Source organism: Carassius carassius, chromosome 48 (genome assembly GCF_963082965.1).
Source record: "Carassius carassius chromosome 48, fCarCar2.1, whole genome shotgun sequence".
Classification (NCBI taxonomy): domain Eukaryota; kingdom Metazoa; phylum Chordata; class Actinopteri; order Cypriniformes; family Cyprinidae; genus Carassius; species Carassius carassius.
Window position 1 is genome coordinate 2,073,194 of NC_081802.1, and position 23,195 is coordinate 2,096,388.

Sequence of the window (23,195 nt, forward strand, 5' to 3'; positions counted from 1 at the left end):
AACATGCATTGCTGTGTGATAAATGATGTGGTTATTGCTATAGGAACATTGGTTTGTTGTTTGCTCACTTTATTTATGCTGTCGTTGTCCTATTAGTTTTCTCTTGTTGTGTTTTGTGTTATTTGTCACTGATATCGAGGTTTGTGTGCTACAGTTTGTTCACAAGATTTCAGTTGCATTTTAACATGTTTTGATAGAAGTCTCTTCCGCTCACCAAGGCTGTGTTTATTTTATTAAAAATACATTAATGTTGTGAAATATTATTAGAATTTTTTACAGTAGTAAAGTGTAATTTATTCCTGTGATGCACAGCTGTATTTTCAGCATCATTCCTCCAGTCTTCAGTGTAACATGATCTTCAGGAATCAGAATAATATGATGATTTACTGCTCAAGAAACATTTCTGATTATTACCAATGTCGAAAACAGGTGTGCTGCTTCATATTTTTGAGGAAATCATGATACATTGTATTTGTCTTGTATTGCTATTTGCTCATTTGCTGAAAAGATATTTTGCTTTTGATTTTAATGAGACTTTTTCCACGTAGTTTACCAACAGTTGACTTTTTTTACAGTTAACATGAATTAATCATAAATGAGAAACTAGAAATCTTGTAAAGCTCACATATCAGAAGTTCCCCCGTGCTTTAGGAAACTAGATATTTCTATAGATAAAATTCTTATCGGTGCATCTCAGAGGATGCCGTAGCGAGACACCCGTCATTTATTTTGGAAAGACGCTTGATTCAAGCCACATGCGAAGCATTATGCATATTAGTTCTGTGCAAACTAAAAGCATGCACATATAGTCAGGTTTCTGAGATTTTCTTCTTTGATGGACATATATAGCGAGGTCAAGAAAATGCGAACGCTCCTTATGTGTTGGGTAATGAATGCCTTGCAATTTGACATCGTAGCCTTGACGCAAGGAACGGATGTATAAAATGCCCTATGTTGTAAAGTATTGAGTCACTCAATGAGGTTTGGATGGGGTTCAGATCTGGGTTTGTGGTGGTGACCCACATGGGTCAGGGAGGAGCGTGATAGTTTTGAGATGCTCCCTGTTCTGTTTGCACTCCTGTGGTCTGGCGTGAAAATGATTGTGAAAGAGCTGGCTTGACAGTAGAAATTAATGCATCTTTAAGTATACGTTTTACTTGTATATAAAAGACCGACGCATACGGGTTTGGAGCGACACAAGAGCGAATAAATGAAGAACTGAGGAAATTTGTGGCCATCGGTTGAAGACTCCACCATTAAATCTCTCATAAAGTCCTTGAGTTTTAATCTCTTCATTTCCCTAAACGTCAGAGGAGTGCTAAACTGTTTTGGGAAGCGGATCTTAGGTCACTCTAATTTCTGGTGCTTTTACACCTCGAGAGCTCTTTGTTCTCTCAAACACCTTGTTCTTTTTTTTTAGATATATAAATATATTTCAGTAACGCTAAGCTCACCTTCCTCCGACGCAGCTGTAGGCCTCCAGTGATGTAGTGAGGTAAGAATGCACTTCAAAGGCGGATAAAAGGACAAATGTAAGCTGTTTTTGAACCTGCGTCATCCTGTAAAATGGGAAATAAAAATGTGCACCCATGACCAACACCATCACGTGCCTTTGAGACATTAAAGTGGGAACTGCACACGTGAGAATGGCTCCTGCATTGATAGCACTTTAAATGTAATGTTTATTCATTGCTTCCTTAAAACACCAAGAGAAGGTGAGTAAGCGAGAGAAAAGAGTGAGTTTCAGAATCACTGGGACATGTAGAAAGTTCCCAGAAAGCAACTCCTCAAAGCTAGAAATGACGAGTAAAGGAAGAGAAGGGAACTGGCAATGAGAAGGAATTCCAATAGAGCTGCATGGAGCGTCTACTTATGAACTGCATCCCGTGCTAATGGATTTCAGATGTACCGTGTCTTGCACTCTCAAGAGCGCATAAAACATTCTTTCGTATGGGAATCTAAGAAACGACAGGAATTTACTGCACACGAAACTTAAAGATGTGAACGTTCTGACACTTATTCTAAATGGTGCTCTCTTTTCCGTTGTGTACTTTGCACATTGAAAGAGATGTAAACAGTGTTCAAATCACGCAGTACTTGAGAGCAGAAAAGAATCCTGGCAACACTATAATAAACATTTGGACAACTTTTCTAATAAGAAGCCTCAAGATGATGAGTTTTTTCTAAAATGATACTTTGGTACTTCGGCCGCACAAGTGTATTCAAAAATGACCTGCCAAGATTATTAGCTACATTAGGTTATGAATCTCCAAAATAAGACATCATTAGTTGTTGATGACAAACTTGGTGCATTAGGTCTTCTGCCACAATGGAATGCAGACAAATGAGAAATCTAACGTCAGAGGGGAATATTTTCATTGAAGATTTTCTTGACTTAAAATTACTTAAATGATTTTTGCCTTTCATTGTATGCAAAAGAGCAAATTGGACATCAAAATACATATATATATATATGTATATATATATATATATATATATATATTTAACATGCTGGTGAGTATATGATGATTTGAATTTGTTGTAGATCAACAGATGTGATGTAATGACATCTTGGAAGACAGTCAGGCAGTTTTCTTAAGACGCACCTTGCTTAACCATCGAAAGCTTCCTTCTGTTTCGGAAACATCAGTGGAGGGTAATGATGAGTTTACTAAATATCCGGTCCTGATTAGAAATACAGCAGTTTTTCACAGTCCATCCCATGTCTAAACAGATCTCCACCCCAGAGCAAACGCATCATTTTTCACCCCACACCCTTGGAAAAAACGGCAGACTCATTCAGATAAACGTCATTCATGCAGAGAATGAAAAACATCTTTGACTCCTTACTTAAATTGGTCATTAATCTTTTACAGATCTGATGTGCACTTCCATGTTCGGATGAAACTTTCGCATCTGCGGTTAATTACGAAGAGTGGGGAACGCCGATCTCTTTGGCTTCGTCTTGATAACACAAATCCATGCCCTAACGCAAGTGAACAGGGGGGCTTGTTAAAACATTGATTTGTGCTCCTGGGAACCAACTTGTCTTCATTTTTGGTTTAACCTGACTGTGAACTTGTCATGTAAGTTTGTTCCAGTGATCATTTAGCAATGTCTGCAATGTTTTTGCAACGTTTCGGCCCTAAAACACCTGGTTCCATTTGTGAAATGGTTTTGTCAGCATGTGTCCCGCTGTGGTAAGAAGAACCCTCAGTGTGCAGTCCCTAAACTTGGGCGAACTTGTGTGTAAAAGTGGATATCAGGTTTCAGGTAAGGTTTTGGAAGGCCTTTTTTGGTTTTCAGTCGTGTAACAGAAGAACCCTGATATATTTTGACTATGGTTTGCCGCAGACGGTGACTCTTTCCATGCATAGCGTCCTGCTGAGGATCTAATCCTTACTCATTCCCTCTCTGAAGTCCTGTGTGATTGTGTGTAAGTGTCCTGTATGTCCTTTACGCAAATGTTAACTGATGCTTTTGTCAAAGGCTTCAGCATTTGGGAGCACAATTATGTGTTCTCTCCTTGATATTAGTGGCCTATCAACTATGTCTACCTTTCATTTGCCTGCGATACATCTCATTCTTGCTTATTAGGGTGGTGTTGAGACTTTGAGAAAGACAGAGCCATGGAGTCCTTCGTCTCAGCAATAATAAACCTGGATGTGCTCCAGATCTCAGATTATTTGCACAGTAGTTTCCCATCTCAGTCACTCCAGCACTGGTTTATATTGAAAATGACCCATAAAATATGGCCCAGCCAGTGGCCCCCTTATGGCTTAGGTGAAAATAGCATCACAATTCATGCAAAGAGACGTTATAAGCAAACATGAAGACATTTCTTTTCCAATGCATGAGGCCAAAGCTTGTGAGATACTGCAAACTAAGTGGGTTATATAATTCCACTGGAGGAATGTCCTTAATGGGAGCTCTGTTGTTGGGCTCTGAAAGAATGAACCTCCTATAGGAAAGAGTATGTTTTGCCTAGATTGTAGTGAGATAAAATGGAGATATTCTCCTGCTGGGAAGAAAATACCCCACTAATCTAGTGACGTACCTCTAGAGTTTCAGAAGAGATCTTAACAACGTCTCAAACTGTGTTTAGATTTCTAAGATACCAAAGTTCGCAATGAAAAGTACTTAATTTCATACATTTCCCATCCAGTGTTATTTTTTAAATATGCACTGTAGAACTTCGGCCTGTTTATTGCCATCTGTGGTTGAGTCAGTTGTGCCTCACTGTCACAGTTTTTTTCATGTATGTACATCAAGTTAACAAAACCTCAAGGATGAATTTTTAGGGGAAATACTGTCTATTGGTTTGCTTGGTTTAGATACTGCATCCCAGTACCTTAAGTAACAATTGCATAAACCTTAAACTCAACAGTTTGTAATAGCACCCTGGAAACAGCACCAAACAGCCTCTTTTATGGGTCTGAAAATCAAGTAAAGCAGGTGTACCCTGGACAAATGGATGGAAAGCCTGGAATATCATTACGGATGGGAAGAACAGATGTGTGATGGCTCGGTAACCAGAATATCCTACTGTACCTGTACCCACAGTCTACGGCGTTTTCTGCAGCTGTTTTTAACTCAACATGCCTCACAGCACAGGAATGAAAGGTCAGCACTCATTGTGGATCCACGATTTAAGTACTTTATTGAGGGATACTGTACTTTTTCACTTGGATGTGCTTGAGAGAATTAAATAAAATAAAGTGTGCAAATAACCTGGAAAATTCAACTAATTCTACATAGTTCACATACAGTACATAGTCCTTTGTTTGGAAAGAATCACTGGCTCCTATAGGAAAGGTTTGTCACTCGGAAGACTTAATGAATTTCAGTTTGGTGACAAAAATGAGTCAAAACTTGCCAGAGTAGTTGGGGGAATGTTTTGAGCTCATCATATTGAATGCAGCTTAATACATTATCTTACGAAATGCTAAAGAAGAAGTGTGAGTCTTTACGAGGAACATCTGAGAAGTGAGCTCTCCAGTCTTTTGCGACGCCTCTCAAAGACAAAGTCTGTTTGCTTAGCATTAGCAAGTGTGATCCTGTCAGGCAGGACCATGGAGGAATGGCACCTCTGTGGGACTCCCAGACTGCTGCTTTGAAGTCAACGTTTGGGAGTTTGCAGATGGGGGTGGATCCATTCCTCTACTGACGGGTAAAGCCAACCAGCTGTTCGATGCTTCACGCTGGGATCATTTTGAAGTTCATCACCTTCCATTGTATGCTAGGCCATTGTTATAGCATCATATATTCACATTGACAGGTCATTTGTATTGTTTTGGGGGATATTATGTTTATGTTCATGTTTGTATATTAAGTAATTCTGATGGAAGTGAGATGCCCCAAATGCGTCTTGTCTAGAGATAGAAGTCTGAAGTCTGCAGTCAATCGTCATAAATCTCAATAGGAACAATATGAATTTCTCATCAAATTCTCTCAAGGCCAACTGATCTGAGCTGCTATCCATGTTAATATTATTTCTGTACATTCTTACTGTGTCAAGTTTTCTCATTTCTGTCTATTCCGTCTCCTAAAAGGTAATTGTAGGAGAAACATCGTAGACGAATTTGAAGCGTAAAAGAATCTGCTTCCTCAGTGTTTTTGATCTTGGTATGTTTGGGTTGAATACACTGGGTTTAAGTTGAAACATTACCGAGACCTCCATTCAAGTCTCCTGAGCAACTTCTCAATAGTGGCATGTTCTTCTGGGAGATCTCCGTCATGTTCCCGACATTAATATTAGCAGCATTAAGAAAACAACCATTGTTTTAGAAGGTGTGTGGTCTCATTCAAACATGCTCTCGGCCATCTGGTAGTTGTTGAAGTTTGGCTTTTGATTGCACTCTGCTAGCTCTGGAAGCCACAGCACACCCAGTGCACCATGGGATACATTTAGCAGGGCATGGCTACTTAAGATGGGAGTGGAATGCACTCTTCCTCAGTGAAATTCACTCTTAAGTGACACAGAGAGGCGATTTTTCATCAGATGCCTAAACAGACTTCTCGCTCTGTTAAGTGTGGCTTGCGCTCAAATGACCGAATTCCAAAGCAAGATGTGCTATTGAATGAGTTTGGAAAATCGGATGAGTTTGGGTGGCTGACGTGGAAAACTGTATAGTGGTGCCACCATGTTGGTAGCAAAATACGTTGTTAAACTTTACTGTTTGTCACTAAGATAAATAAATGAGGGTGATTCTAGATGCATTTTGTGTAAAATTCTTGTAATTGTACTAACTATAGTTGCATCTTTATATCTCTCACAATTGTGACTTTTATTTCTCGTTATTGCTAATTGCAAGTTTTTCATCTCACAATGTGACTAATTCTGATTAAATTTTTACAATTGCAACTTTTATTTCTTGTAAATCTTCGATTTTTTTTGACCTGATGTAATATTTAAAAAAAGCACAACTTATATCTCACCATTGTTATTATTTCTCATAATAGCAACTTTATTTCTATCTAATACGAAGCCCATGTATAACTTTCAGGTACATCATAATCCTTTGAAACTGTTTGGGCTGTTGACGATAATGGCGTGTTTTAATTACTTAAAATGCTGTTTAACAGGCTATTGACCAAACATTGAATTAAAATATCCACTTAATCTTTAATTTTGGCCACCGTTTTGCTATAGATGATATGGCCTCTATAATTTCTAAAAAAAAAAAAAAAAAAAAAAAATCAAAATCCTTACAAAAAATTTGCATGGTTTCATTGTAAAACTGCTTAATTTTCTTTTGGTATATTTCTGAATGCTTGAGACTTTAAAATCAATCAGACAATTGTATCAGACAACATGGCCATATATATATATATATATATATATATATATAGACAAATAGATAGATAGATAGATAGATAGATAGATAGATAGATAGATAGATAGATAGATAGAAATTGATATATATGTGAAAATGAATTTCAAAGTCTGATAATTATATACAAAATCTGAAACTTACATCAGTTGGTTAGTTTTATGGCTGTCTCTTCGTTTCAGTTTTGGCCCTCCTGAAGTGAAGTGAGGTGAATTCCTGACTGTGAACCAGGTACGTTCTGGAAACTACCGGAAACCCTAACAACCTGCCAAAAAACAGGATATAGATGCTGCATCACACTGATATGTGGTTAATTTGGGGTTTGCCTGTTAGCTAGGGAGTTGACAACTGGACCTTTTGTTGCAGGGCAGCATCTTAATGTCTTGTGTGGCTGCTAATGAGGAAATAATTAGCACCTTCAATAACAGCTGAGGTAATCCACCCCCTGTGGAAAGCCAAGGACAGCAAAATAAACTTAGCGCAATAAACTAACAAATACGATTTCTTAATATTGAGTCACTTTACCCACATCCCACCCCATACAGAAGGGATTCCCCTACTAGAATATAGTGCAGCTGTTCATAGAACAAACTGTGAAACATGATTACATGTTTAATTTAAATTATTCGCAGATACTTAAAAAATTTAGTGATGTGAAATATATTTAAGATTTAAATTCGAAACCCCTGCTAAATTGTACAAATGTGTTATTTTACATGTTAGGTAGAAACTGTTAGCCTGAATGTATGCACTGTAAGTCGCTTTGGATAAAAGTGTCTGCTAAATGCGTTAAAATGTAATTAATTTTATCATTCAATATATTAATTAAAAAATACATTGAATATTGACCAAAAAACATGCCAGAAAGCCTCTGCATGATTGCAATCATTCTTCTCCATATCATCATCATCATCACATCACGAATGTGTTTCCACACATGGTGGCTATTATCCACAGGCTCGTGTGTCCTTGTACATGATGCAGTTGGAACAGAATTACCGCCCTTTGATAATGATAATCATTCATGAAATGACAACTAGCAATGATCTCACGCAGAGAAGACCTGAGATCATCTGAGGACAATGAGAGACTTGGGAAACCGCATGGTGTTACGTCTCTCTGCTCTGTTTGATGGATAAATGCTAAGCGCAGACCAGTTAACGTTTATGAAAAAACCTGATGTTTCTGGTTCTGACTGGGTGTTTCTGAGTCACTATGTGGGGTCGACTAGGAGTGATGCTACAACAAAATAAATACATTTTCTATTTATTACCAATTATTTATTATTATTATTATTATTATTTTTAAATAAATGGATCTCTGTTGTCTGTAAAAACTTTCAGAGTGAGCTGATAACAATCTATTTGTTATTTGGTCTATATAATTGTAACGTTAAAGATAGTTGGCATTTACTAGTGTTTGGATGGCTACTTGGCAGTTGCTATAATGTTTTGCCCGGTTGCTAGGTTGTTCTGGCTGGTTGTTAGGCAGAACTTGGGACATGAACTTCACCTCCCTGTCCCTGTTTCCTTCACCACCTCCACAAGACATTTGGTGCCTCTGTAGAGAGGATAACACATGGAAATATTTGCTTTAATTCCTGGAAACTTGAAAGGGTGGAGCAGTCTGAAAGACCTTTTATTCAAGATGGACTGGGTCATTTAAATTTAAATTGTATCCAAATTAATTCCTTGTTGAATAAAAGTCCAAAAATATGAAATTGATATCTCATCTTTGGTCTCTTTTTTTGTTTTCTACAAACCAAAAATAAGTCTTACAATCAGAGACTTCACTTTGGGATGACATTACAAATACTCACCGCCATAAGATTGTTTGTATTTGCACTATACACCAACATCATAAATTAATTTTCAAACCCTTCATGCCATGATTGCAACAGCCAACAAAGAACCATGACTTAACAGATGTGACACTGCACCCTCTGCTGACACTAAAGCAGACCTGCAGTCCTTAAAAATTCACCTCTGGCTTTGTTCAAAAAAGCATGCTACTATACTGGTCGCCCTGATTAAAGACATGTTCCTGGATCAACAATTGTCCAAAAGTGAAGCCTTAACCCAATCCCTACCTCTAAACCTAACCCTACTCATAATTTATTCCTAAAATCAGTGGGAAACGATACAAGATTGACAAGGGTGTAGAAGCACATAACCCTGATTGTAAGGCTAAAACAGATATTTCCCGAAGTTATCTCTCAATTCTGATTGGTTGATTGGAATATTGTTCAAGGAACATGTTGTACTTGGTGAAATCACACTCACCTTACCATACTACTCATTCATTTACTGTGCAAAGTAGCAAATTTATTTATGAAACCGATAAAGCACAGCATACTGAAATAATCAAATGTCCAATGATGAAGTGAGATATAAGCAGCTAAAAATGATAAAGCTGCCTACAACAACCTAGCAATACCCTAGCAACCAGCCAGGACACCCCAGAAACCATTTTAACCCCCCAGCAACCAGCCAAAACACTCAAGTAACTGCCCAACAACCAAAACACTCAAGAGAGTGTAGTTAAACAATCCAGAGACAGCCAAACAAAGAATCATAGAAACCACTTTGAACAGCCTAATAACCAGCCATATTGCTGGGCAGTTGGTAACATGGTTTGGATGGTTGATAGTTGCTCTATAGGTGATTTCTTGACTTATTCTATAGGTGTTTTGAATTGGTCACTAGGCAGATGCTAGAGTGATTTGGCTGGTTTCTAGGTTGTTCTAGGTGGTTCCTTGTTTGCTTGGGCTGGTTGCAAGGCAGTCGCTAGAGTGTTTTAGCCTGTTGCTAAGGTGTTCCTAAAGAGCTTTGGCTGGTTGCTACGTTCTAAGTAATTTCTTGGCTGTTTTGACTGGTTGCTAGGCAGTTGCAAGAGTGTTTATGGCTGGTTTATTTAAATATTACATGGACCAATCAGATATATAAGTTTAGAACAGCAGAGAGAACATGCAGTGATTGGCATTATGGCTATGTCTATGGGTCCTCAACATTTGTAATGCATACTTTGACTTTTAGCCACATTGCATTTAGATTAAATGCACTGCAGTCTGGGAAAACACACGTTAAAAGCCAAATAAAACACATTCAATGCATTTTCAGCACTGTCTTTAGATAGACAAGAAGAAATGGTCCGTGCAAATTGTGTTTTTGTGTGCTGTTCACAATCTGCCAAACAAGTCAAGAGATGAGATGGTGAAAAACAATCAATAAACATAAGGGTTGTGTTCTTCCATTTAAAATCCCAGTTGATTGGAAAACAAACAGTAGATTCGTTGTGAGGAGCCAGAAAGACAGGACTGACGACGACATACAACCCTCTCCTTGGCAGAACTTTCAAACACCTGTCAGGCATTTTTCTTGGCAAAAACATACATCAGGAAAAGGGGAAAGTAATATGTGCACTGAGACTTTTGATTTCAAAGTAATGAGTGCATAATACCGGTTGTGTTTTTCAAACGCATAAATCGAATTCTTAATGTTTGATATAGATAGATAGATAGATAGATAGATAGATAGATAGATAGATAGATAGATAGATAGATAGATAGATAGATAGATAGAGGTATGTTCATGGTCAATAGGGGGCGTCTATAGAGGTTTGTGGAAAAGCACCTTACAACATGTTTCCTGATGGAGAGAAAACGGAAGAGATGCTGATGAAAGCGTACGTTTCTCTGGGATAGTTTCATGAATGCAGCACATGAAACACTCGAAACCTGAGGCTGATGTGGTGGATGTGATCGAGTTGATGTCGTCATTGCATTCCTTCGAACATTCGCGTTTGTTTCATTCTGATTTCGAGCGGTCGTGATGCTGGATGCTGTTTATAGCAAAGAACGGGACTAAAACACGGAAAGACGGGAAGAAGAGGCCCTGTGTCCTGCTTTAATCGATATCCACCACCGCTTCTCCATCACTGAAGCATGGACAGGTAATTACATTATAAAAACAACCAATCGTGTATGTAAATATATTACTGTATCGCTGACATAATTTGGTAATTACTCAATAATTTTGGAGGTGGATGGTGTTTTTTCGTATTTTTTTCCCTTATAATGTAATGTATTGAACATTATTATGGTTCTTATTAAATCACAGTAATGATTTTGTCTATTTCTGACGTCTTCATAGAGCTGGGTTTGATGTACGGCATCTATTCATCATTTTATTGCGATTTAGTCAGGTTTGTTGTATTCTGCCTGAAAACAATCGACGTCAGGCCTGTTAACCCTTTCTAACTGTCCTAAATGTTTTAAAAAAAACACTTTATGACAATATCGGTTTAGTTTAGTTTAGTTAAACTCACCTGACAGAGTGCTGTCTTTCTCACATAGCAAGAGCTCAAAATGTATATTTTAAAGCAGCAGTTATATTATCAAAATGGACAAATCTGATTATTAAGTTTTAATTTAATACATATAATTTTTTTAATGTTTACGTCTTTATCTAGATTAATGAAGGAATTTGTTTGGTTACATTTTTTACGACTAATATGTGGCGTCTATGCATAGTTTTATTGCCAGCTCGTTAAATATTCGTTCTGAAGACACACGAACGGTAATCATGAGGAGTCATGACGTCACGAAGGCCGTTTAACCCTGTAAGAAAACACGTTTCTGATAATATTGTCTATTTTATGTTCTAAATAAACTCACCTGTCAGAGTGCTGTGTTTCTAACGTAGGAAGTACTCAAATGTACAATACTTTTAGTCAGATTTTAGTTGGATTTATTAGATTTGTTGTAAACATTAGCTTGAAAACGATCGCTAATCGCTGCGGAGTCAAAACGTTGTAGACTTTTAACCCCTTCGCTGCTTATACCACTGTCTAGAAGACACATTTCTATAAATATTTGTTATTTTTATTTTATTTTAACTCACCTGTCAGAGTGCTTTGTGTTATTTTAAAGCAGTAGTTCAGCCAAAATGGAAAATTCTGGAATATTTGTTGTTCCATCTACTGCGGACCGAATTGTATCTGTAGATGGTTTGTATGCTGTGATAATCTAGTATAGCTTTCTCTAACTCTCTCCTTTGGTGTCTAGATTAGAGGAACTTGTGAACCAGTGGATTTGGCGGCAGGATTTCTGGCTTCCTCCTGGCGTTACATGGAAAGACATTGCTGAAGGGACGACAGATGGAAGTCGTTATCCCGTACCCCGCGACTTGCTCATCTCCCTGCCCTTGGCCCTGGGTTTCATCGCACTGCGGTTTGTTTTTGAAAGGTACATATCAATACTACATCTATATTCATATTGTAAGTGAATTTTAAAACAAACAGGTGCAAACTCTGATCAGTAGTGTATCATTACCGTAAACACTAGCGGATTGGGTAACTAATGCGCGGTTTGGTTTCTCTCTAGTGCACTTAGAATGCTTTCTAACATTAACTAGGATGTATTATTCAACAGTTTATCTTTGAATGATTGAAATAAGGACATCAGGCTGAAGTTTAGTGTGTCAGTTCGGACCGAATGAAAGTGGAGTATTGTTTTCTCGTGGTTTCGTTGTCAATATTTCCATGTAACCAAAACCACAGGTGCAGGCTGCTATTTTTACACCGTCGCCATTATCTTTTTGCAGCGACTAAGATACTCATTGCACTTGTTTATTTTTTCTACTAAAGAACTGTTTGTTTTTTTGTGTTTATTTTTCATGGGCAAATACCACTAAGAAGTATTTGTTTCAAATCGAAATCGAAATTGTTCATTTAATTTATATTTTCTCAAAATAACCCACGTTCTTTCTAAAAAAAGGAAACAAAATAAATGCAATTTAGAACATTATTATATTATTATTATTATATTATATTATATTATGTGTGTGTGTGTGTGTGTGTGTGTGTATATATATATATACAATTTTAAAATAAATGTATTTACATTTATATTTTTCAAGATATATGTATTTTTTTTATAAGATGATCATATATAAATATAATAATAATATAAAGTAGCCTAATAGTATATAGTAGTAAAAATTTTATATTGAATGTTATATTTAAATATATTAAGTAATCAAATAACTTTTATAAATGTTATTAACTTTAAACCTAAATAGCTAATTATGAAAAAAAAAAACATTTTAATAATCATTAAGTCACCAAACAAATGAATACATTTAAATTTAGCATTTTTGATTGAATTCTCATTTAAGCACAAGCTTGTGATTTATTTAATTATTGTTTTTTGTATTTTTTTTCCCAGTGCTCTGTTTATTATATTATAATTTATTACAGTATATTACAATATAAAAATATAATCTTAACAGATTTGATAATATTATTAATATTTTAAAAAGTATTTTTATTATTCTTAGTATTAAGACAATAAATAAAATAATTGTTTAAAAAACTTTTTTTGCATTAAAGTAATGAGAATTATTTTTTTTAAGCAGGCGCAGTGTAATGCAATAGACTGAAAATGTCTGTGTAACATGACACAATGACATAAGGATGATTATTATTTAATGCACAGTTATGACAAGCACTATTTTGGGCCAATGAGATTGACTGTGGGCGGAGCTCTTCAGCATTATGTGTATCAACACACCTCCCGTCACTTATTATATCGATTCCTTTCTTACTTCTGTTGGGAATGTGATCTTAACAGATCATTCACATTTATATCTCAGAGTTGTGAGGTTGTTTTGCCGGTCCGGACGAGTGAGTCAAGTGCAGACCTGCTGTATATACAGTATAAGACAGAAAGGGTGCGACTCACAACGCCAGCTGTTTGTCCCGTCGCTCCTGAGGCGAGATCCCGCTCTTTCTTGATGTTTGCTCATCAGATGCCGCCCACATCTCGCTCTACAGCATGCCACGCCTGATTAAAGATTGTGTGTTACAGACGGCATCAGGTTTCGGTCAGATGCTTGTGTGTCACGCCCTGGAGTGTCACAGTCATAACAGAAGTCTGTGTGTGTGTGTGTGTGTGTGTGTGTGTGTGTGGCAGGGTTGTGGCACTGCCGCTCAGCCGGTGGTTGGGCGTCCGGGACAGGGTTCGTCTGCGGGTCACACCCGTCCCGAAGCTGGAGGTGTTTTACCTGCAGAAGAAGCAGCAGCCGTCTCAGGTGAGAGACACAACATCATGTACAGCTGCTGAGCACAAATACTGGAAATACTGAAATGGGACTGTTTTTATCTGCTCTTTTCAGTATTCAACAAAAAAAAGTAAAATCATGGCACATTATTATAAAATAATAATAATAATAAAAATAATAATAATTTATTATAGTTTTAAAATAATTGTATTTTTTATTCTAAATTGTATTATTGGTTTATTTTATTATACTTTTTAAAATGTATTTTAATATTTTCTAAATATTTAATATTATCTAATATATTTAATACACAAAGAGTAGTCTTTTTATCAACAATAATTGGTACTTGTTATTTCAAAAAATAATATTAATAATAATCTGCTAATATTACATAATAATAATAATAATAATAATAATAACAATTAGTGATCCTATAATGAAAAAAAAACAGACATCATCATCATTATCATTATTAAATTCAACATTTATAAAATAATAATAATCATTTATTATAGTTTTAAAATAATTGTTACTATATTATTTGTTTATAAATATAATTAATATTTATTATTTAATAATTAACATAATTATTAATATTTGATTATTTATTATATTTTAATACATCTAATACTACCATTGCGTATTAATATTATCTTAATATTTTAAATGTTTTTTTTATAATTTATATTTACATTATTTCAATATATTTCATATACATGCATATAATGTTTTGATGTTTTTACATTATAGAACATAATATATTTTTTTGTGTATGAAGATACTATAGAGGGTCAAATGACTATTAAATAACATTACATATACTATTAATATATATATATTTATATATATATAAATATATATATATATATATATATATATATATATATATATATATATTAAGCAACAATCATTTAATATTTCATTTTCAGGGTTACGGTTATCAATTAATAAATATTTATTAATTAATTAATGTGCGTGTGTTCGTGTGTCTGTCTGTGTGTGTGTGTGTGTGTGTGTGTGTGTCTGTGTGTGTGTGTGTGTGTGTGTGTGTGTGTCTGTGTGTGTGTGTGTGTGTCTGTGTGTGTGTGTGTCTGTGTGTGTGTGTGTGTGTGTGTCTCTCTGTGTGTGTGTGTGTGTGTGTGTGTGTTTGTGTGTCTCTGTGTGTGTGTGTGTGTCTGTGTGTGTCTGTGTGTGTCTGTGTGTGTGTGTGTCTGTGTGTGTGTCTGTGTGTGTGTCTGTGTGTGTGTCTGTGTGTGTGTGTGTGTGTCTGTGTGTGTGTGTGTGTGTGTGTCTGTGTGTGTGTGTCTGTGTCTGTGTGTGTGTGTGTCTGTGTGTGTGTGTGTGTCTGTGTGTGTGTGTGTGTCTGTGTGTGTGTGTGTCTGTGTGTGTGTGTGTGTGTGTGTCTGTGTGTGTGTGTCTGTCTGTGTGTGTCTGTGTCTGTGTGTGTGTGTGTGTGTGTGTGTGTGTCTGTGTCTGTGTGTGTCTGTGTCTGTGTGTGTGTGTGTGTGTGTGTGTGTGTGTGTGTGTCTGTCTGTGTCTGTGTCTGTGTGTGTGTGTGTGTCTGTGTGTGTGTGTGTCTGTGTGTGTGTGTCTGTCTGTGTGTGTCTGTGTCTGTGTGTGTGTGTGTGTGTGTGTGTGTCTGTGTCTGTGTGTGTCTGTGTCTGTGTGTGTGTGTGTGTCTGTGTGTGTGTGTGTGTCTGTGTGTCTGTGTGTGTGTGTGTGTGTGTGTGTTCAGAACGATCTGCTGGTTCTGGAGAAGCTCTGTGGACTCTCTCAGCGTCAGATCCAGAGCTGGCTGCGTCACCGTCGACACCAGGACCGTCCCAGCAGCACCCGGAAGTTCTGTGAGGCCTCGTAAGCTGACACGTCTTCTGCTTCTGAAGTCTGCTCAAAATAAAGCATCTGTGTGTGTTGAACACGGGCTCCTCTGTGTGGCTCCTCAGGTGGAGGTTTGTGTTTTATCTGGTGGCCTTCTCAGCTGCTCTCGTCTCACTCATTCATGTGAGTATCTCCAGACTCAATCCTCTCCTCAGCATCAGGCTCACATTAGAAGTAAATGTCATCAAAGACTGAGACGCTCTCAGAAAAATAATGCTATTTGTGCATGACAATTTCAGAAAAGGGTTTTAGAATTTCATTTAATATTATTTTAATAATAATAATATTTGTTTGATATAATTTTTGGCTTGAATATTTATTTTATATAAAACATTTACAACATAATAAAACATAATAAAAAATAATGAAATTATAATTAAAATATTTTTATACATTATAAAATATATTTTAATATTTAATATTAATATATTTTATATTATCTAATATATTTAATACACATAAAAATATTGTCTTTTTATAAACAAAAAAATTGGTACTTGTTACTTAAACAAATATATATATATTGGAAATAATAGATAATAATAAAATGTATAATAATAATAATAATAATAATAAAAGTGAGCAGTTCTGTAATGTGCATTATATTGCATTAAGTTAAATATATATATATATATTTTTTTTTCTGTTTGTGTTTTTTCTAATCAAATATTTATAGAGATAAAATAATTCAATAAAAGTAGATTTGATTTAATTCTTAAAATCTAATACATTTTGCAGTCCTATATTTATACTTTGCCTGTTACTCCAAAGTAATATATATATATATATATTTTTTTTTTTTGCTTAAATGTTTATTTTATTTTAGGTAAAACATTTAGATATATATTAAAATGAATAGAAAAATTAAAAAAATAGATTTTTTTCTGCATGCACCAAAATAAGGATTCCTGTATTTAAAAAAATGGTGCATGTTACTCCAAAAAAAAACCTAAGTATTTGATAATATTTTTTTATTTATTTAATATCTTATACACTGAATACATAAAAATTTATAATCATATAATGCTTAAAAAAAATTGGTGCAAGTTACTCCACATTCACCTGTAATAAATTATTATTATAATTTTTTTTTTACATGTCATTTTTGTTTTTCAGACTCCGTGGTTTTGGGATCATCGGGAATGCTGGCGCGGATACCCAAGACAGGTCCGTAACAAACGGCTCTCCACACATTGACTTCCTGAACTGCTGAACAATCCCAGGAACTTGAGATTAGGCAGAAATCAGAGGAACTAGTGAGCACTGCACCCCATGATCCGATCAAAACAGCCCGGACTCATCTCACAAGAGCCAGAAACATACTACACATTTAAACCTTTTAACCTTTCACTTGGGTGAATATTAATAAGAGACACAAAATGTGCTTTTGTAGATCTAGTTATGTGTGATTTGATCTGCAGGCCGTAACAGAAGCTCAGTTCTGGTATTACATCGTGGAGTTAGCCTTCTATCTCTCGCTTCTGCTCTGCATATCGGTGGACATAAAGCGCAAAGTAAGTTTCCTTCAACATAATATTTCCTTTGAAAGGTCTTTTCATTCATAAACTGTGCTTGTGTGTTTGTTTCGGTTGTGTAGGACTTCAAAGAGCAAATCATTCACCACATCGCCACCATTTTCCTCATTGCTTTCTCGTACTGTGCGAACTATGTGCGAGTGGGAACCCTGGTGATGCTCGTCCACGACTCTGCTGACTTCCTGTTGGAGGTAAATCTCAGAATCTGATTGGCCACTTGGTGAGCTTCTGTTATGACATCATGACATCGGGATACACACTGATGTAGGGCCTTATGACTTAAAATTTTGATTTATTTTCCTTATTTCCCTTAAAAATCTTTCTTTTTTAATTTATTTATAAATTACAATAAAAAAAAATTTTTTAATAAAAATGTTGTCTTTCTCTTTATTTATTAATTCTCTTTCTACCTTGTACTTATTAAAACAATAACTAGAACTTGGTATTACAAGCACTTTCTGTGTCTGGCTCTTAAGACTCTTAAGTCGCTTTGTATAAAAGCATTGACAAAATTACTCAATTTAAATGTTTTATTTTAATATTTTTGGACTATGTTTTAATGGTTAAATAAAATTTTTGTAATGAAAAAACAATACATAATTTAAGAACAATTTAAGAACAGTTTAACTACATTTTTAGGGCCCTATGAAATACGTAATTGTTTTTCTCAAATACTGTGTTTTATAATAAAATATACAGAAATATATATATATTTTTTTACCAAATTTTGTGTTTTCCATTTAAAATGTAGTTTTATTTAAATGTATTATTATTTATTTTTCTGGTGAATGATGGCATAAAATATTAATTTAATTTAACCTTTGATAAAATTTTATTTAAACTTTTTTTGGCAAACAAAGTGCAGCACAGTAGAGTATTATTGTTAAAATTAAAACATGAAAGAAAAATGGTGATTATTCCTTTAATAAATAGTTTTAATACTAATAAAACAATTTAATAGTGCTGTTTGCTATATTTGTTCATTCGCAAAGTCCACGCAAAGATATACAGTTTTCATTGCAGAAGTTTTTAACATAAATGCTGAAAAATGTCAGTTTCTTGTGGAATTTATTTTGGAAGTTGTCTCATGTTCGTCAATATATAAAGAATGACTAATGTTTTGTTTTTGCTTGATTTGCAGTCTGCCAAGATGTTCAATTATGCTGGATGGAGAAAGACCTGCGATGCCTTGTTTGTCGTTTTCGCCGCTGTATTCCTAGTAACTCGCCTCGTGGTTTTTCCATACAGGTAATAACTTCATATAATGCTGATTTCAAGTGATTTATCAATGTTCTTTTCAAATCTAAGACATTCAGGTGAAGATTTACGAACTGTATTTTGGTTCATTTCCAGAATCGTCTACACAGCTGTGGTGGATTCGTTGGACGTCTTTCATCCGTACCCTGGTTATTATTTCTTAAATGGCCTTTTGCTGGTTTTGCAAGCTCTGCATGTCTTCTGGGCTTGGTTGATTCTTCGAATGGTTCACAAATTTATCTTTTTAGGCAAAGTGAGTATCTTACGTTATTTATGAGGTTATCCGCTATTTTCTAAGTAAAAAAAAACTAAAAAACGTGTTTTTAAGGTGGAACGGGATGAACGGAGCGATGAAGAGAGTGAAGCTGATGAAGAAGAAGGTGGAGAAGGAGAACACACCTGGGAGCAGAAAAAGGGTGCTTTTAACACAAAATTGGCATCGTTAGCCAATAACTGTGTTCTGAACAATTTAACAAATCAGAGGCGAAAAATGAATAGTAAAACTCTGAAAGCCAGATAGTAATGCTACTTTATGTATTTAAACGTGTTAAATCATCTCCAACTTTCTTGGCTTACCTTGTTTGCCAAGGTCCTACTGTAATTTCAGACCGCTGGTGTTTTGGTTGCGTGAAAACATAATGCGTAGTCAGTATATTGCGTAAAACTGAACATAATACTTGTTTGTATTATTACATTACCATTTGAGTAATACTTAAATAGGTTAAACTTTAATTTTTTTTAAGTTAGTCTAATTAATTATAGTGCATTGGTTGAGAAGCTCTATTTACTTTACGTACATACAATTTTTTCATAAAACAGACATTTTAAGTATTAATTGTTGAAGTGTTGTGAAAGGTAATTTACTAATTTGCTGCAACATTTAGATGCATTTTTTTTTTAAATCCTCTGTAGAAAAAAAAAAAATAGATAGTTGTGTGTGAAAATTATGAATTTTCTGCAGTGGCTATTGGTATCAAAATGTGCATTGGTTGACCTTTAGGAGAAACTTACTGCGCCATCTGGTAGTGATATGTCCACTTGTTTTTGTGATTCTGCTAATGAAAGATTTTGTTGCAAGAAGCTTTTGGAGCTTGTGTTTTATAAGATGGCACTTTTTGTGGCGCATTGCCTTACCAAATGAGGATTCCGATGATTTCTCACTGGAGCATGTGCCTCGAAATCTTTAAAGTCAAAGGGGGTAATTAAATTTGAGGGCAACTTTGTAAGCCCCTTGATTTCTTCAATACTGACTCTGCTCCAAGGGCTAAAGGCAGAGTTTTTTGTTGTTTTAGATGAAGCTGGAAAGTTTATTTGTACAATAGCCATAACTGACCTTTCATTCAAAAGCTGTGCGTCCGTCTTACACTGTTTAACTTATAAAAGACCTGTGATTGTTTTTGTATGAATTTTCCTCTTTTTATTGGGATTTACCATGTTCTGAGTTTGTTAATGCAACATTTTGTAGTTGTTATATATCTTGTAACAATGACAGAAGAGGAATATATTCTTGTAATCTTCAGTACTGGTAATGTTGCATAAATGCTTCTCGTCCGCTATTTTTTTCTGTGACCTTTTGAATAACAATAAAAGTGTTTTAGAATATGATTAAACTCAACTTTGCTCAACAAAATGTTTTTGCATTGGTTTACTACTTTGAAAGAATAGTGTTGGCATTATGGCTTTAAAAAGGACTGACATGCATTGTGACACAACCTCTTATGGGGACAGGACAGGGTATTTTATCATTAATTTCCAAGCAAGTGTCAGTGTAAGGGTCTAGTAAAATCATGTTTGGGTATGTTTTGTTTATCTTCCTCTCACTCAGTATGTAAATCTGCCCATTCACTGTGGCACAGCCTGTGAAGAATTTGTTGTCCAGACAGTCCTCGTGAAGGACGGTCCACTCGTCTGTGTCGATGTCTAAACGTAGAGCCTGTCCTCCCAGCAGATAGAGGGCACCATTGAGTTCAGTTGCAAGAAGGTCGTAACTGGAAAAGAAGTACACATGTATCCAACAAGACCTTACTTTGGTTTTCCAAAGTGTGCAAAACTGATACAAGACTATTTGTGGTGGCATCTGTGGAGAGAATTGCCTACAATCTGTGCTTAGACTTTTTTATGTATTTGATTGAGGTGGGAGCTGAAATCTGCAGGGCAGTGAACCTTGAGGGCCAGAGTTGATCAAACCTGGCTCATAACAAGTCAGTATCCCCTAAATGCAGAACACAAGATCTAGGGGCGTGGTTGGATCTGCATCTAGGGAGAGGAGTTTGGTAGGTTTGGAGGTTGAGATGGGTGGGTTTAGGGATCAGAGGGTGGAGGCAGGTAGGTTTAGGTATGCACAATGTGGGAGGAGTTGGATTTGGATCCAATCATTCCCCCAGAATCTTGTGTTCTGCCATGAGGACCATCTCTAACAAGTTGGACACAATTGAGTTTACTCACCGTGGAAACGGAGAATAGGATACCACGTCCCATTGATCAACCTCTGGCTTGTACCTCTGAATCCCACTGTAAACATCGCCATTCTCATCTAGACCACAGGCCACATAAATACGAGTCCCCAAAGTAACAGTGGCTGCCCTTTCCACAGCCCGCACCATGGGACTGACGGTGTCCCATTCCTTGGCTCCCAAAACCAGCCTTTCTACGTCGGCCACAGGTCCCTCATCCATACTACCGCCAAACACATACACCTGGAACTCCAGAGATGCTGAGCAGTGGCTGTGCCTGGACCTCTTCATCGCTGGGCCGTCCACCCATAGCTTGTCTCCATGCTCGTAAATGCTCACCCAGTCCACACTATACCATAACACGTCCCGGAAATAGCCTCCAGTCACTACTATGTTTTCCCCTTAGAGCAAGAAATAATATTTTAGATGGTGTGGACAGTAAGACAACGAAAGCAAAATGCCCAATTCTGATTCTTGAAATCTACTTTCATGCAAGGTTCAGCTCCAATCCTTATCAAACACACCTGAACTAGCTCATTAAGATTTTCTGAAAATTTGATATATTGGAGAACTGAAGGTAGATCTCCAGAAACAGGATTCGGCACTCCTGACTTAAAAGTTTAATTTTGGAAAGGGCATGCAACACCTGATCCAGCATGATCCAGGTAGGTTATTATGCTAACAACTTGTGGTTGGGTTAAAATATTTAGGATCAGCTGAGGTCGTTACCTAGTGCAGCCACAGAGTACTGTGTGAGACACTTCTTTTGCAACGGAGGATGGGATTGCCACCTTCCACTGTAGGGGTGAAACTGATACAGCAACTGTGTTTCTTGCTCATGCGGTCCCCCAAGAACAAACAGAGTTTCTCTTGAGCGGGCTCTAGGCATGGACCTGCCCATAGTCCAACTGCTTGGCAAGTTATCGTTCAATCTACAAATGAGCTTGGCATGTGGGTCTGAACTGTTTTTCTTGGACAGAAGATCTGTAATGTAGGGAAGACTTAAGCACTCTGGTCTGACCAGACCCACCAGTTCCATGAAGTCCTCTTCCCGACTTGGGTCAAATGTTGCCCAGCGAAGGGCCACATCAAGAGCTAGGTCTTCTTTGGGAATGCTTAAGTTGTCACTAGCAAGGAGGTCAGCAATGCTTTCCTTCGGAAGGAACATAAAGTCTTGCTCAGAGGCTAAGGCAGGTAGGTGGGTCAAGACGACATCCCTTGCTGCCGCGTAGAGGTCCAGACAGCCAAGCTGCCAAGCATAGGCCATCATTCCCAAGCAGTTACTAAGATGCAATTGCCTTTCCAAGAACTTGCAGCAGAGTAACCGAGCCCTGTCCAGCTGGAGGAAGTCAGCAGCCTCCAGAATTTCAAGGACATTCTTGCAGTCTAATTTCAGCTTCAAGTTCTTTGTGAACTCCATTAGAGCCTGAAACTGCCGCAGTCCAACTCCTTTAATCTCAATGTGGTTCTTAGTGCTCTCACGACCACCGCCAAAAAACAAGGCTCGGAAGTAGGGACTCAGCTGGGCCAAATACTCGCGGTTCACAAAGAACATCTCCCCCTCCACCTGGAGTACTGTGTCAGGAGCGACATTGATAGTATCCTGATCCTCCTCAGCTACGTTTTTCTCAGCTCCTGAGCTCTTGTCATAGGTAACTATGTCTTGCTTTGCACAAGCCATGATTGTGCACTCCCCCTCCCAACACTCACTTCTCTGCTGAAGGGTGTTATGTGACAATTATATCCTTGCTCTAGCCTGTCCCTCACTCTCCATGGGAATGGGGTCGGTGAGCAAATAGCTAAAAATATCCCAGTTAAAGTTCTAGAGAGACCCAATTTCAAAAAGCACACAGAAGGCTTTGGTAAATATTTCTTACTAGGATAGTTGAGTTATATACTTAAATGCTGGCATCTATGGAAACATCAAGGCTTGTAATGTGTATTATGTATATACCTAAGATTTAACAAGTCAATACCACAAGTTGGACAGCTGAACATCTTCACCCATGTAAACAGTATATTATTTTTAGAAATGCTAATGAGCTTTTTTGTGGCATATATCTATATAGCATAAGGGATACAATAATTAAGATAATCCACTGTGTATTTCAGTGTTTTTATTTTATTTTATTAACTTGCATTGCTATTTTATCTTGCTCAGATTTGCAAACACTATAT

General features: G+C 36.6%; 2 protein-coding genes across 2 annotated transcripts; one reads left to right on the forward strand and one right to left on the reverse strand.

Moving 5' to 3' along the window:
- The first annotated feature begins 10,423 nt into the window (after positions 1-10,423).
- On the forward strand, positions 10,424-19,229 carry cers4a (ceramide synthase 4a). The gene is made up of 11 exons (XM_059543759.1): positions 10,424-10,784; positions 11,899-12,078; positions 13,807-13,924; positions 15,630-15,748; positions 15,838-15,895; positions 16,889-16,939; positions 17,194-17,286; positions 17,370-17,498; positions 18,449-18,555; positions 18,661-18,817; positions 18,893-19,229. The coding sequence occupies exons 1-11, from the start codon at positions 10,777-10,779 to the stop codon at positions 19,082-19,084; spliced, it is 1,212 nt and encodes a 403-aa protein (XP_059399742.1). The 5' UTR covers positions 10,424-10,776; the 3' UTR covers positions 19,085-19,229.
- Positions 19,230-19,867: 638 nt separating this feature from the next.
- LOC132131803 (kelch-like protein 23) lies at positions 19,868-22,698 on the reverse strand. Its single transcript, XM_059543924.1, has 3 exons — positions 21,747-22,698; positions 21,010-21,418; positions 19,868-20,552 (listed from the first exon to the last, which is right to left on the reverse strand). Exons 1-3 carry the CDS (start codon positions 22,696-22,698, stop codon positions 20,246-20,248), a joined length of 1,668 nt encoding a protein of 555 aa, XP_059399907.1. The 3' UTR covers positions 19,868-20,245.
- Between the last annotated feature and the right edge of the window lie 497 nt (positions 22,699-23,195).

Coding starts and splice junctions, on each gene's coding strand:
- cers4a (XM_059543759.1), top strand. Junction 16,940..17,193: donor GGCGCGGATACCCAAGACAG/GTCCGTAACAAA, acceptor TTTGATCTGCAG/GCCGTAACAGAAGCTCAGTT. Junction 17,287..17,369: donor CGGTGGACATAAAGCGCAAA/GTAAGTTTCCTT, acceptor TCGGTTGTGTAG/GACTTCAAAGAGCAAATCAT.
- LOC132131803 (XM_059543924.1), bottom strand. CDS start 22,698: ATGGCTTGTGCAAAGCAAGACATAGTTACCTATGACAAGAGCTCAGGA. Junction 21,419..21,746: donor GTACTCTGTGGCTGCACTAG/GTAACGACCTCA, acceptor TCTTGCTCTAAG/GGGAAAACATAGTAGTGACT. Junction 20,553..21,009: donor TCCTATTCTCCGTTTCCACG/GTGAGTAAACTC, acceptor CTTCTTTTCCAG/TTACGACCTTCTTGCAACTG.